This window comes from Scyliorhinus torazame, chromosome 16 (assembly GCF_047496885.1).
Source record: "Scyliorhinus torazame isolate Kashiwa2021f chromosome 16, sScyTor2.1, whole genome shotgun sequence".
Classification (NCBI taxonomy): domain Eukaryota; kingdom Metazoa; phylum Chordata; class Chondrichthyes; order Carcharhiniformes; family Scyliorhinidae; genus Scyliorhinus; species Scyliorhinus torazame.
In genome coordinates, this window is record NC_092722.1 from 33,890,070 (window position 1) to 33,904,682 (window position 14,613).

Here is a 14,613-nt window from a genome sequence, read left to right on the forward strand (position 1 = left end):
TGCTTGTGATAATAAGCGATTTTCATTTTCATTTCATTTCATTTTCTCCCCTGCTCCCAGAGGTTGAGTGTTGCTGGGGACCTGCTCCTCAGGCTCAGTTGCTTCTAGTTTGTCACCCCAGATGTCTTTCATTGATGTTTAAGACTTTGAGGTCAGCAAACTGACTGCACGGGAGCAACACCAAAAAATCCAGAACATGCCACCATGGATCACGTGATATAAACTCTCCGGCCACTGAGCACCCATCAGGTTAACTGCTGCAACTCTGAGCACCACTATAACAACACATGATACCAGTAAGTGCTGGTGTGTACACTGAGTGTGCACCAGACTGTGGGTGCCAAAATACTAGTACTGACACTGAACACCAGCGTTCTAACACTCACTCACATTGATCACCAGCATTCTAACACTCACTCACATTGATCACCAACGTTCTAACACTCACTCACATTGATCACCAACGTTCTAACACTCACTCACATTGATCACCAGCGTTCTAACACTCACTCACATTGATCACCAGCATTCTAACACTCACATTGATCACCAACGTACTAACACTCACTCACATTGATCACCAGCATTCTAACACTCACTCGCATTGATCACCAACGTTCTAACACTCACTCACGCTGAACACCAGTATTCTAACACTCACTCACGCTGAAGACCAGAGTTCTAACACTCACTCACGCTAAACACTAGCGTTCTAACATTCACTCACGCTGAACACTGGAGTTCTAGTGAGAAGTCTTACAACACCAGGTTAAAGTCCAACAGGTTTGTTTCAAATCACACCAACAAACCTGTTGGACTTTAATCTGGTGTTGGAAGACTTCTTACTGTGCTCACCCCAGTCCAACGCTGGCATCTCCACATCACTGGAGTTCTAGCACTCACCCACACTGAACACCAGCATTCTAGCGCTCACTCACGCTGAACACCAGCGTTCTGGCACTCACTCACATTGATCACCAGCATTCTAACACTCACTCACATTGATCACCAACGTTCTAACACTCACTCACATTGATCACCAACGTTCTAACACTCACTCACATTGATCACCAACGTTCTAACACTCACTCACATTGATCACCAGCGTTCTAACACTCATTCACATTGATCACCAGCATTCTAACACTCACTCACGCTGAACACCAGTATTCTAACACTCACTCACATTGATCACCAACGTTCTAACACTCACTCACATTGATCACCAACGTTCTAACACTCACTCACATTGATCACCAACGTTCTAACACTCACTCACATTGATCACCAGCGTTCTAACACTCACTCACATTGATCACCAACGTTCTAACACTCACTCACATTGATCACCAACGTTCTAACACTCACTCACATTGATCACCAACGTTCTAACACTCACTCACATTGATCACCAGCGTTCTAACACTCACTCACGCTGAACACCAGTATTCTAACACTCACTCACGCTGAACACCAGCGTTCTAACACTCACTCACATTGATCACCAGCATTCTAACATTCACTCACATTGATCACCAACGTTCTAACGCTCACTCACATTGATCACCAACGTTCTAACACTCACTCACATTGATCACCAACGTTCTAACACTCACTCACATTGATCACCAGCGTTCTAACACTCACTCACATTGATCACCAGCATTCTAACACTCACTCACGCTGAACACCAGTATTCTAACACTCACTCACATTGATCACCAACGTTCTAACACTCACTCACATTGATCACCAACGTTCTAACACTCACTCACATTGATCACCAACGTTCTAACACTCACTCACATTGATCACCAGCATTCTAACACTCACTCACATTGATCACCAACGTTCTAACACTCACTCACATTGATCACCAACGTTCTAACACTCACTCACATTGATCACCAACGTTCTAACACTCACTCACATTGATCACCAGCGTTCTAACACTCACTCACGCTGAACACCAGTATTCTAACACTCACTCACATTGATCACCAACGTTCTAACACTCACTCACATTGATCACCAGCATTCTAACACTCACTCGCATTGATCACCAACGTTCTAACACTCACTCACGCTGAACACCAGTATTCTAACACTCACTCACGCTGAAGACCAGAGTTCTAACACTCACTCACGCTAAACACTAGCGTTCTAACATTCACTCACGCTGAACACTGGAGTTCTAGTGAGAAGTCTTACAACACCAGGTTAAAGTCCAACAGGTTTGTTTCAAATCACACCAACAAACCTGTTGGACTTTAATCTGGTGTTGGAAGACTTCTTACTGTGCTCACCCCAGTCCAACGCTGGCATCTCCACATCACTGGAGTTCTAGCACTCACCCACACTGAACACCAGCATTCTAGCGCTCACTCACGCTGAACACCAGCGTTCTGGCACTCACGCTGAACACCAGCGTTCTGGCACTCACGCTGAACACCAGCGTTCTGGCACTCACTTACGCTGAACACTGGAGATCTAGCACTCACGCTGAACACGTTCTAGCACTCACTCACACTGAACACCAGTGTTCTAACACGCACTCACACTGAACACCAGTGTTCTTACATTCACACTGAACACCAGCGTTCTAACACTCACACTCACTGAACACCAGCGTTCTAGCGCTCACTCCACTGAACACCAGGGTTCTAACACCCACACTGAACACTAGTGTTCTAACACTCACTCACACAGAACAACAGTGTTCTAGCGCTCACTCTCACTGAACACCAGCATTCTAATACTCACTCACAGTGAACACTAGTGTTCTAACTCACTCACACTGAACACTCGTGTTCTAACACTCACTCTCACTGAACAGCAGCATTCTAACACTCACTCACACTGAACACTAGCATTCTCACTCACACTGAACACTCGTGTTCTAACACTCACTCTCACTGAACAGCAGCATTCTAACACTCACACTGAACACTAGCATTCTAACTCACACACTGAACACTCATGTTCTAACTCTCACTGAACACCAGCGTTATAGCACTCACACTCGCTGAACACCAGTGTTCTAGCACTCATTCACGCTGAACACCAGCGTTATAGCACTCACACTCACTGAACACCAGTGTTCTAGCACTCATTCACACTGAACACCAGCGTTATAGCACTCACACTCGCTGAACACCAATGTTCTAGCACTCATTCACGCTGAACACCAGTGTTCTAGCACCCATTCACGCTGAACACCAGCATTATAGTACTCACACTCGCTGAACACCAGTGTTCTAGCACTCATCTACGCTGAACACCAGCGTTATAGCACTCCCACTCGCTGAACACCAGTGTTCTAGCACTCATTCACGCTGAACACCAGCATTATATTACTCACACTCGCTGAACACCAGTGCTCTAGCACTCATTTACGCTGAACACCAGCATTATATTACTCACACTCGCTGAACACCAGCGTTCTAGCACTCATTCACGCTGAACACCAGTTTTCTAACACACACTCACTCTGAACACCAGTGTTCTAACACTCACTCACCCTGAACATCAGAGTTCTAACACTCATTTACGCTGAACACCAGCGTTATAGCACTCACACGCGCTGAACACCAGCGTTCTAGCACTCATTCACGCTGAACACCAGCGTTATAGCACCTACACTCACTGAACACCAGTGTTCTAGCACTCATTCACGCTGAACACCAGCGTTATAGCACCTACACTCACTGAACACCAGTGTTCTAGCACTCATTCACGCTGAACACCAGCGTTATAGCACTCACACTCGCTGAACACCAATGTTCTTGCACTCATTCACGCTGAACACCAGCATTATAGTACTCACACTCGCTGAACACCAGTGTTCTAGCACTCATTTACGCTGAACACCATCGTTATAGCACTCACACTCACTGAACACCAGTGTTCTAGCACTCATTCACGCTGAACACCAGCGTTATAGCACTCACACTCGCTGAACACCAGTGTTCTAGCACTCATTCACGCTGAACACCAGCGTTATAGCACCTACACTCACTGAACACCAGTGTTCTAGCACTCATTCACGCTGAACACCAGCGTTATAGCACTCACACTCGCTGAACACCAATGTTCTAGCACTCATTCACGCTGAACACCAGCGTTATAGCACCTACACTCACTGAACACCAGTGTTCTTGCACTCATTCACGCTGAACACCAGCGTTATAGCACTCACACTCACTGAACACCAGTGTTCTAGCACACATTCACGCTGAACACCAGCGTTATAGCACTCACACTCGCTGAACACCAGTGTTCTAGCACTCATTCACGCTGAACACCAGTGTTCTAGCACTCATTCACGCTGAACACCAGCATTATATTACTCACACTCGCTGAACACCAGCGTTCTAGCATTCATTCACGCTGAACACCAGTTTTCTAACACACACTCACTCTGAACACCAGTGTTCTAACACTCACTCACCCTGAACATCAGAGTTCTAACACTCATTTACGCTGAACACCAGCGTTATAGCACTCACACTCGCTGAACACCAGTGTTCTAGCACTCATTCACGCTGAACACCAGCGTTATAGCACTCACACTCGCTGAACACCAGTGTTCTAGCACTCATTCACATTGAACACCAGTGTTCTAACCCTCACTCACACTGAATCCTAGCGTTCTAACACTCACTGACGCTATACACCAACGATCTAACATGGCAAAAATTCTTAAATTGCATTTATATCTTGCAGCCATTATCAGCAATTCAATTGATTTATGCATTTTCATTCCTGTTTAACTGTTTCTCGTGCAGAACCTTATTAATGCACATCTGTAATAAGTCATTTCTGAAGTGACCCAAGTACAATGAATTTGGTACCAGGAATTGTCTGTGTTTTGAGTGGTAATGAATTAAAGACAGGGTACCATTTTACCATTTGCAGATGGTGCAAAACTTGGAGGCAAGGTGCCCAGTGAGTAGGATAGTGTTGGACTTCAAAAGGACCGAGACAGGTTGGTGGACTGAACGGACAAGTGCCAGATGAAACCTAATGCAGAAAAATTTGAAGTGATTTGTTTTGATAAGAAGAACATGATAATATAATATAATTCTAAAGGTGGTGCAGGAACAGAGGCATCTGGGTGTCTGTGCATCAGCTGTTGGAGGTGGCAGGAGTGGTTGAGTGAGCGATGAATAAAACATGCACCATCAAAGCCTCTATTCCCCTCGGCTTTAGGAAAATAGAGCAAAAAAGCAAAGAAGTTATATACACTTGTACAGAACACTGGTTCTGATTCAGTTGTAGTATTGTGTCCGGTTCTCGACTCCACACTTTAGAAAGGATGTGAAAGCATTGTGCAGAAAAGATTCACGAGAACGGTTCCAGGAATGAGCAACTTCAGTTACGTAGATAGATTGGAGAAGTTGGGACTTTTCCCTTGGAAAAGAGAAGGATGGGAAGAGAATTGATAGAGGTGTTCAAAATCCTGCAGGGTCTGGACAGAGTCAATGGGAAGAAACTGTTCCCATTAGTGGAAGGATTAGGATAGAGCAGGCACAGGTTTAGGATAATTGGCAGAAATAAATGAAGAGGAACTTTATGCTGTGAGGAGTTTGGATCTGGAAAGCACTGTCTGAGAGTAAGTGGTCGCTGATTTAAGACAGAGATAAGGAAGAATTTCTTCACTCAGAGAGTAGTGATTCTGGAATTCTTTACCACAGAGGGCTGTAGAGGCTCGTCGTTAAGTATGTTTAAGGCTGTTATAGATATATTTTTAATCAGTAAGGAAATCAAGGGTTGTGGGGATAAGGTGGGAAAGTGGAGTTGAGGATTACCACATCAGACCAGTCATGATGCGGCACGATAGCACAATGGTTAGCACTGTTGCCTCACAGGGACCCGGATTCAATTCGGATGTCTGTGTGAAGTTTGCACGTTCTCCCCGTGTTTGCGTGGGGTTCCTCCGGGTGCTCTGGTTTCCTCCCACAGTCCAAAGATGTGCAGTTTAGGTGGATTGGCCAGGCTAAATTGTCCTTAGTGTCCAAAAGGGTAGGTGGGGTTACGGGCGGCGGAATCATATTGTCTTCCTTAAAGAGACTGAATATGGCCTTAGGGTCCGTGATCATTGTGAAATGCCACCTGCAGACGTACTGGTGAAATGTATTTACCGTGTATATCACAGCCAGTCCTTCCTTCTCAATTTGCACAGAGCAGCACTCTGCATCGCCCAGGTTCTGGGCACATTTTCTATTGGTCATTCTATCCCATCATCCCGCCGGCGGGACAGTATTGCTCCAATGCCATATGGGGAGGCATCACATGTGAGGACAAGTGGTCTCGACGGATCGTAGTGCAAGAATAGTTTAGATGACAACAACTGCCGTTTCACTCTGGCCAATGCTTCCTCCTGCTTTCCATGCCCATTTCTGTTTTTTTCTTCAATAGCGCATGTAGGGACACCAGGAAGATAGCCAGGTTCGGGTTAAACGTCCCATAATAATTTACGAGCCCCAACAACACCCTCAGCGCCGTGGTGTTTTCAGGTGTCGGGGCTCCCCTGATTGCCTGGAATTTTCCCCCGACTGGGTGCAACCCATCCTTATTAACGTGGAATCCAAGGTATTATGAGGGGTATAGACAGAGTGGATAGTCAGAGGCTTTTTCCCAGGGTAGAGGGGTCAATTACTAGGGGGCATAGGTTTAAGGTGCGAGGGGCAAGGTTTAGAGGAGATGTACGAGGCAAGTTTTTTACACAGAGGGTAGTGGGTGCCTGGAACTTGCTGCCGGAGGAGGTGGTGGAAGCAGGGACGATAGTGACACTTAAGGGGCATCTTGACAAATACATGTATAGGATGGGAATAGAGGGATACGGACCCAGGAAGTGTAGAAGATTTTAGTTTAGACGGGCAGCATGGTCGGCACAGGCTTGGAGGGCCGAAGGGCCTGTTCCTGTGCTGTACTTTTCTTTGTTCTTTGTATATGTCCAGTTTTGCCTGGAAAACACACTTGCCTCTGTTCAGGCTGACACCCACATCAGAGAACCGTCAGAGGACCTCTTCCAAGTTGCCCAGGTGCTCCTTCTCGGTGGCTCCTATAGTAAGCACATCGTCCAGGTAGAAAGCTACCCTGGGAAGCCCTTGGAGGATGTTTTCCATCACCCGCTGAAAAATTGCACACGTTGACGACACCCCGTAGGGAAGCCGAGTGTATTTGTCCAACCCTCTGTGAGTGTTGATGGTGACATACTTTCGTGATATCGCGTCTAACTCCAACTGGAGTTATGCATGGCTCATGTCGAGCTTCATGAACGAGTGGCTCTCGGCCAACTTTGCGTACAGATCTTCTACACGTGGCATGGGGTACCGGTCCAAGCCTTGTTTACTGTCAATTTATAATCATCACATGGACTTGTCTGGTTTCAGTACCGGGACCACTGGCATTGCCCATTCCGCAAACTGGACCGGGGGTATGATGTCCAAGCTCTCTAACCGTCTCAATTCATCATCTACTTTTGGAAGCAGGGCACATGGAACCGGCGGGACCTTGAAGTATTTAGTCTGGGCCTCTGAGTCAACATAAATTTTGTTCTGGCTCCTTTTATTTTTCCCAGGCCCTCCTGAAAAACCTCTGGATACTTTCTGCGGAGTTCATACAGACCGCCAGTATCCATCTGGAAGATTTATTGCCAGTCCAGGCAGAGTCTTTGTAACCATCATGGCCTAGAAGACAGGTTCCTTACACCACTACCAGTGGCAGCCTAACTGACTGTTGTCCGTGGGTGACCAGGGTAACCGTGATGCCGATGATGGTCAACAATGCCCAGATATATAATAATAATCTTCATTATTGTCACAAGTAGGCTTACATTAACACTGCAATGAAATTACTGTGAAAAGCCCCTAGTCGCCACACTCCGGTGCCTGTTCGGGTACACAGAGGGAGAATTCAGAATGTCTAATTCACGTAACAGCACGTCTTTCGGGACTTGTGGGAGGAAACCGTAGCACCCAGAGGAAACGCACGCAGACACGGGGAGAACGTGCAGACTCCCTACAGGCAGTGACCCAAGCCGCGAATTGAACCTGGGACCCTGGCGCAGTGAAGCAACAGTGCTAACCACTGTGCTATCATGCCGCCAGCAGGGGAGCTCGTATTCTACGAGTCCCACGGGGAGATGGATCGATGTATCCCCGTGGGTCTCGTGAGGGTTATTATATAATCTCATTGAAACAGTTAAAATTCTGAGAGGACTTTTTCAGGTGGCTGCAGAGAGGTTGTTTCCCTGACTGGAGAGGCTGGAATGAGGGGTTAAGGTCTCAGGATAACTGGTCAGCCATTTTGGACTGAGGTGAGGGAAAATTTCTCCATTCAAAGGGTGAATCTTTGGAAATCTTTCTCCCAGAGAGACAATGGTTGCCCCACTGTTGAAGGTATACAAGACCGATCAATAAATGTTTGGACTCAAAGGGAATTAAGTGATATGGAGATCAGGCCAGAAAGTGGGGTTGAGGGAGAAGATTTTTAAAAAAATGTATTTTATTACAAACATGTATCAAAACAGGTTACAACGAATAAACACCCCGGGAAACATATTTCCCAACAATCAACTATACTATACAGTCTGTACAGATTTTTCCCCTTTTCACCCCTCCTCCCCCCACCCCCCTGCAACCAACAGCCCCTCAAACACGGTCACAAACATCCCCCACCTTTCCTCAAACCCCCCTGAAGAGCCCCTTAACTCATACTTTTATCTTCTCTAACCGCAGGAAGTCGTACAGGTCACCCAACCATGCGGCTACCCCCGGTGGCGATGCCGGCCGCCACTCCATCAAAATTCGTCGCCGTGCAATCAGAGAGGCGAAGGCCACGACATCGGCCTTCCTCCTCTCCATGAGCTCCGGCTTCTCTGAAACCCCAAATATCGCCACCAAAGGGTCCACGCCCACCTCCTCCACTATCCTGGCTAAGACCATGAACACTCCCGCCCAGAATCTTCCCAATTTTTCACAACCCCAAAACGTGCGCATGATTTGCTGGCCTCCGCCCACACCTCTCACACTCATCTGCTACCCCCTGAAAGAACCCACTCATTCTCGCACGAGTCATATGCACCTTGTGCATCACCTTAAACTGTATCAGGCTCATCCTTGCACAAGAGGAGGTCCCATTTACCCTACGCAGTGCCTCACTCCATACTCTCCAATTGATCTCCCCTCCCAACTTCGCTTCCCAATTCTCCTTGATCTTCACCACCCGCTCATGAGGCAGAAGATATATCTTGATCTCAGTGAATGGCATAGCAGGCTAGAGAGGCTGTTAGGTGTACTGCTGCTTCTTGTTCTTATGTATGAAAACCAACGCTTGCTGTGCGCGTGCAAACATCATGAAGGGGTACTTGGATGCGGTGAGTTTACTCTGTGGGGGGGGGGGGGGGGGGGGCGGTGTTGGGGCTCGGAATTAGGGTGTTGTGGAGAATGAATGGTTCTTGCTCACAAAATGACCTTTTTGGTCTTGGCAGGAAATTGTTGTGCGTGCCTGTAAAAGGTGTTAATGGTTGTGGCTAGTATGTTAAGAATGTAATTGCCTTACAGTGCGTTTGACCACACTTTCAAGTGTGTGAACTGTAAAGGGAAACAGGAACCTGTCGAAGGCGAACTGAGTTTGTGTTGAGACAATGTTTGAATGTCCAAAAGAAGTCGGGTTGATGTCACCTGGGTGCATTTGCTGCTTACATTAACAGCAACCTCTCCCACTCTCAAACAGACCTTTAAACGCAGACGCCATGAAAGAGGCAGCCCAGATCCTGTTGGGCACGCATGACTTCAGTACTTTCCGTTCCTTAAACTCCGAAACTCCCTTCAAGTCCCCACTGAAAACACTGCTTCAGGTGGACCTAATGCCAGGTTTCAGCATCGTTTCGCAGCAAAGCTTCCACAGGTAGGAGACAACTCAGGAAATTGGTAACTGCTGACTCCTCACTGCCTCCCTGCTATCTGTTAGTGACTGGGAGTTGCCTTGCTTCAGTTCTTCCCCTGCCCCACTAACCACTGCGTTCCGATCTGAGCCCTCGCAAGTGAAATTAAATGAAATAAAAATCGCTTATTGTCACAAGTAGGCTTCAAATGAAGTTACTGTGAAAAGCCCCTAGTCGCCACATTCCGGCGCCTGTTCGGGGAGGCTGTTACGGGAATTGAACCGTGCTGCTGGCCTGCCTTGGTTTGCTTTCAAAGCCAGCGATTTAGCCCTGTGCTAAAACAGACCCTGGCCTTCTCCCATTTTTTGTACTTTCTCCCACCGTCTGTTCTACCTTCAGCCAGTTGCTCTGAGTTACATGTTGCCAGGGCCCTGTCCTTCCTCCTTTCCTCACCAGAGACGAGTGCCTAGCCTTCATTGAGTGCCATTTCACAGTATATCAGCGAAGCAAGTGAATTTAAAGCCACGCTGCAAGATTGCTCGATGCAGCACCCTGGCAGCCCGGGTTAGTCCTCCAATTGAAACATCGCAGCAACATAAGAACATAGAACATACAGTGCAGAAGGAGGCCATTCGGTCCATCGAGTCTGCACCGACTCACTTAAGGCCTCACTTCCACCCTATCCCTGTAATACTTTGCGACCCAATCACCGACCCAATAACCCCTCCTAACCTGGCAGGTTTAGCACATTGGGCTAAATAGCTGGCTTTTAAAGCAGACCAAGGCAGGTCAGCAGCATGGTTCAATTCCAGTACCAGTCTCCCCGAACAGGCGCCGGAATATGGCGACTAGGGGCTTTTCACAGTAACTTCATTGAAGCCTACTTGTGACAATAAGCGATTTTCATAACCTTTTTGGTCACTAAGGGCAATTTATCATGGCCAATCCACCTAACATGCACGTCTTTGGAGTGTGGGAGGAAACCGGAGCACCTGGAGGCAACCCACGCAGACGCGGGGAGAACGTGCAGACTCCGCGCAGACAGTGACCTAGCGGGGAATCGACACTGGGACCCTGGCGCTGTGAAGCCACAGTGCTATCCACTTGTGCTACTGCGCTGCCCACATAAACCGATGAAAGGTTGAAGTTCAGAAGGGAGCAGGGAATGAGCTGACAAGTGTGAGCAGGAAGTGAGCAGGATTTCGGTCTAACTACATCTTACTATTACAGATTGGTTCAGCGTGTTCATTATTGAAGAGCTGCAGGATATCTCTGCAACTGATGGAGCTGAGGAAACAGTGGAACAGGCCCACTTATTTTGCTACTAGTTGTTAATAGTACCGAAAGTCCCGTTGTAGCTTTCACTTTCTGCTCAAAACTTTCACTGCATCAGAAACGAACCTGCGGACAACATTGAATATAAAAGCAAAACACCGCAGCGACTGTAAATCTGAAATAAAAACAGAAAATGCTGGAAATGCTCAGCAGGTCTGGCAGCATCTGTGGAGTGAGGAACGGAGTTAACATTGCAGGTCGGTGATTTTTTTTTCTTCAGAATTGAGAGGTTCTGATGAAAAGCCACTCTATTTTCTCTCTGCTGCCTGACCCGCTGAGTATTTATAGCATTTTATGTGATCATTCCTGCATTCAACATCTGCTTTCTTTATTATTTTAAAAACAAAATTACTCTTGAAGATAAAGCTGCACAGCCGCTGTATTATGGCAGCACTTTGCATTTCTTCAGCACCTACCAGGCGCAAGGCAAGTCAGGGAGTAAGATAAATGCTGACCCAAATTACGAAGAGCACCAAAAACCTGGTCAAAGAGGTGGGTTTGATGGAAAACTGATGGGAGTTGAAGGAACTGGGGCAGAGAATCCCAGATGTGTGCCGAGGTGATTAATGTTGGGATATCCAGGGGTAAGTTAATGGGAGGGGGGGGGGGGGGGGCGTATTAGAAGCCAGAGCCTCGGGGGTAGAGAGTTCGGGGAGGCTGTAGTGCTGGAGGATATTATCAGGAATGAGAGGCAGGACCGTGATAGGATTTGAAAATCCAATCGAGATGAGACTTTTACATCTGTGGCAGTGGGGGAGAGGGAGCCAATGTATGCTAATGTCAGGGCTGATGGGTCAGCATGGGTCAGGGGCTGATTGGTCAGCAAGGCTATGTTAGGCTCGGTTGGTCAGCAGAGCTTAGCATGAGAAAGGAGCAACATTAGGTGAGGGCGGAAGACCTACCGAATGAGTACGTCTACTGTTGTGTGTGTCAGCAATATTTCATGTGTAGTGCAACAGCGTTTGAGAGTGTTTTCATGGTGATCTATAATTTACCACTGGAGAGAGAGCAGGAAAACAGCAAAGGAATTCTCATTATGTTTTATGGACCACTACAGCCATGTGTAACATCGTACAACTGTCTGAGATCACCGGCATGTTGTGCAGCATATTCTTTAATCCTTAAGGTGTGTAGTGGCATTATCCAAAAAGAAACAGCTCTGTTGCCGAATAATAAAAGTGGGAGCTGACGAGAGTGAGCATTCTTTTTAGAACTTCATGTTCTCCTTATTGCACCTCATGTTTATGTTACATTTTGATCTCAGCATTGCTGTCCATTCCCAACATGGATATATGTAATGAAACAGAATCAATTCTGGAATCAAGCAGGCAATCATTTTGGTTCCAGCATGAACGAATGAATGTTAATAATGATTTGGTTGCAAAGTACTTTTCTTTCTCTATTGCAACAATTGGAGCTGGACACTCGAAAATGCCTCGGTGCATCTTCTGGCACATGCATTAAAGACTCACTTTCAAAGGATTTTTCCACCATCGATCATCACGGTACTGTCTCAGTTACTCTGATGCACAAGCAAAGTGACAAGGACAGAACTACTTACTGATGCTCCTCAGTGAGTTCTGCTTGGAACCGAAGAGGAGCTCAGCATCACACAGTTGATGATTTGGGGCCAGTATAGCTACCCCTGGTTCTTGAAGCTTCTAAGAATTCCAGATAAAGCCAAAGTTAAATTCACAACCGTGGTTCTCCACCTCAGATGAGCCCTCGCCATCCAGTAACAAGACGGCTGAATGTTCTCAAACTCAAGGCCCCCTGCAGGATGAGCAATAAGCTGTTTTTTTTTATCGGAGTTAATGTACAGCACCTCCTCAACACATCCAATTGATGACTGATTTAACTGTGAATTTGGATTAAGCAAAGCAGATGACATACAGATCCGCATCGCAGTTTGCAAATTTGGTGGCCTTTAGCTGTAAACCTCAAACCTCAGTCAGCATTCTCACATTCAGTGTGCATTGAGGGGCCAGTGAGACCCCAGTGGTGCCAGGAATATTTCAATCGTCTCCCCATTGAGAGATCAATCAATAGGCAACAACCTCCAGAATTTGTATTCCGAGTTTGAAGATTGGCTGGTGATATTCTGTGGGGTGCAACAGTGCTAGTTATTACAAAAGTGTCTTACGTTTAGGAGTGGCCTGGTACATCCCAGTGTCTCACTGTATTGTGATCGAACCAGGGTGCAAGATTGATAGGTTAATGCGCTGATTTCCGGGTTTGTGTGAGCGGGGAGGACCCCATGGGTTAGGAGGATTTTCCTGGAGCGTGGTGAGAGGGGGGCCGAATATGATGAACTACTACTGGGTGGCGAACATCGCTATAGTTAGGAAATGGATCGTAGGGGAGGGGTCTGTGTGGGGGCGGATGGAGGCGTCTTCATGAAGGGGAACGTGTTTGATGACTGTTATCTGCGCCTCTGCCGTTCTCACCGGCCAGGTACTCCCTGGGCCCAGTGGTGGTGTCAGCTCTAAGGGCGTGGGGGCAATAGAGGCAACATTTGGGTTTGGAGAGTGCCTCGGTATGGGTACCGATCTGCGATAACCATGGGTTTGTGCTGGGGGGGGTGGTACCAAGCAGACATTGACCAATTTGATGACCTGTTCATAGGGGGGAAATTTGCGAAGTTGGAGGAAGAGTACGAGCTGCCCAGGGGGAACGGTTGTAGGCGGCACGGTAACACAATGGTTACCACTGGTGCTTCACAGCGCCAGGGACCAGGTTTGATTCCCGGCTTGGTCACTGTCTGTGCGGAGTCTGCATGTTCTCCCTGTGCTTCCTCCGTGTGCTCTGGTTTCCTCCCACAAGTCCCGAAAAACGAGGGGCGAGATTCTCCGAACCCCCCGCCGGGTCGGAGAATCGCCGGGGGCTGGCGTGAATCCCGCCCCATCCGGTTGCCGAATTCTCCGGCACCGGATATTCGGCGGGGGCGGGAATCGTGCCGCGCCGGTTGGCAGGCCCCCCCCCGCGATTCTCCGGCCCGGATGGGCCGAAGTCCTGCTGCTAGGATGCCTGTCCCGCCGGCGTGGATTAAACCACCTCTCTTACAGGCGGGACAAGGCGGCGCGAGCGGGCTCCGGGGTCCTGGGTGGCGCGCGGGGCAATCTGGCCCCGGGGGGTGCCCCCACGGTGGCCTGGCCCGCGATTGGGGCCCACCGATCCGCGGGCGGGCCTGTGCCGTGGGGGCACTCTTTTCCTTCCGCCTTCGCCACGGTCTCCACCATGGCGGAGGCGGAAGAGACTCCCTCCACTGCGCATGCGCGGGGTGCCGTCAGCGGCCGCTAACGCTCCTGCGCATGCGCCGCCCGGCAATGTCATTTCCGCGCCAGCTGGCGGGGCGGAAATCAGTCCGGCGCGGGCCTAGCCCCTCA

At 48.1% G+C, this 14,613-nt stretch overlaps 1 protein-coding gene across 4 annotated transcripts in view; it reads left to right on the forward strand.

Annotated features, from left to right (window-relative positions):
- The window catches only part of pusl1 (pseudouridine synthase like 1), a 103,411-nt gene that overhangs the window by 39,794 nt on the left and 49,004 nt on the right, over positions 1-14,613 (forward strand). For 3 of the 4 annotated variants that reach the window (XM_072478220.1, XM_072478222.1, XM_072478221.1), the window contains one exon: positions 9,742-9,915. The exons of the other annotated variant lie outside the window; for it this stretch is intronic. In XM_072478220.1, coding sequence (XP_072334321.1) covers positions 9,742-9,915 — 174 coding nt within the window. The remainder of the gene's footprint in view (positions 1-9,741; positions 9,916-14,613) is intronic. 4 annotated transcript variants of the gene reach the window in all.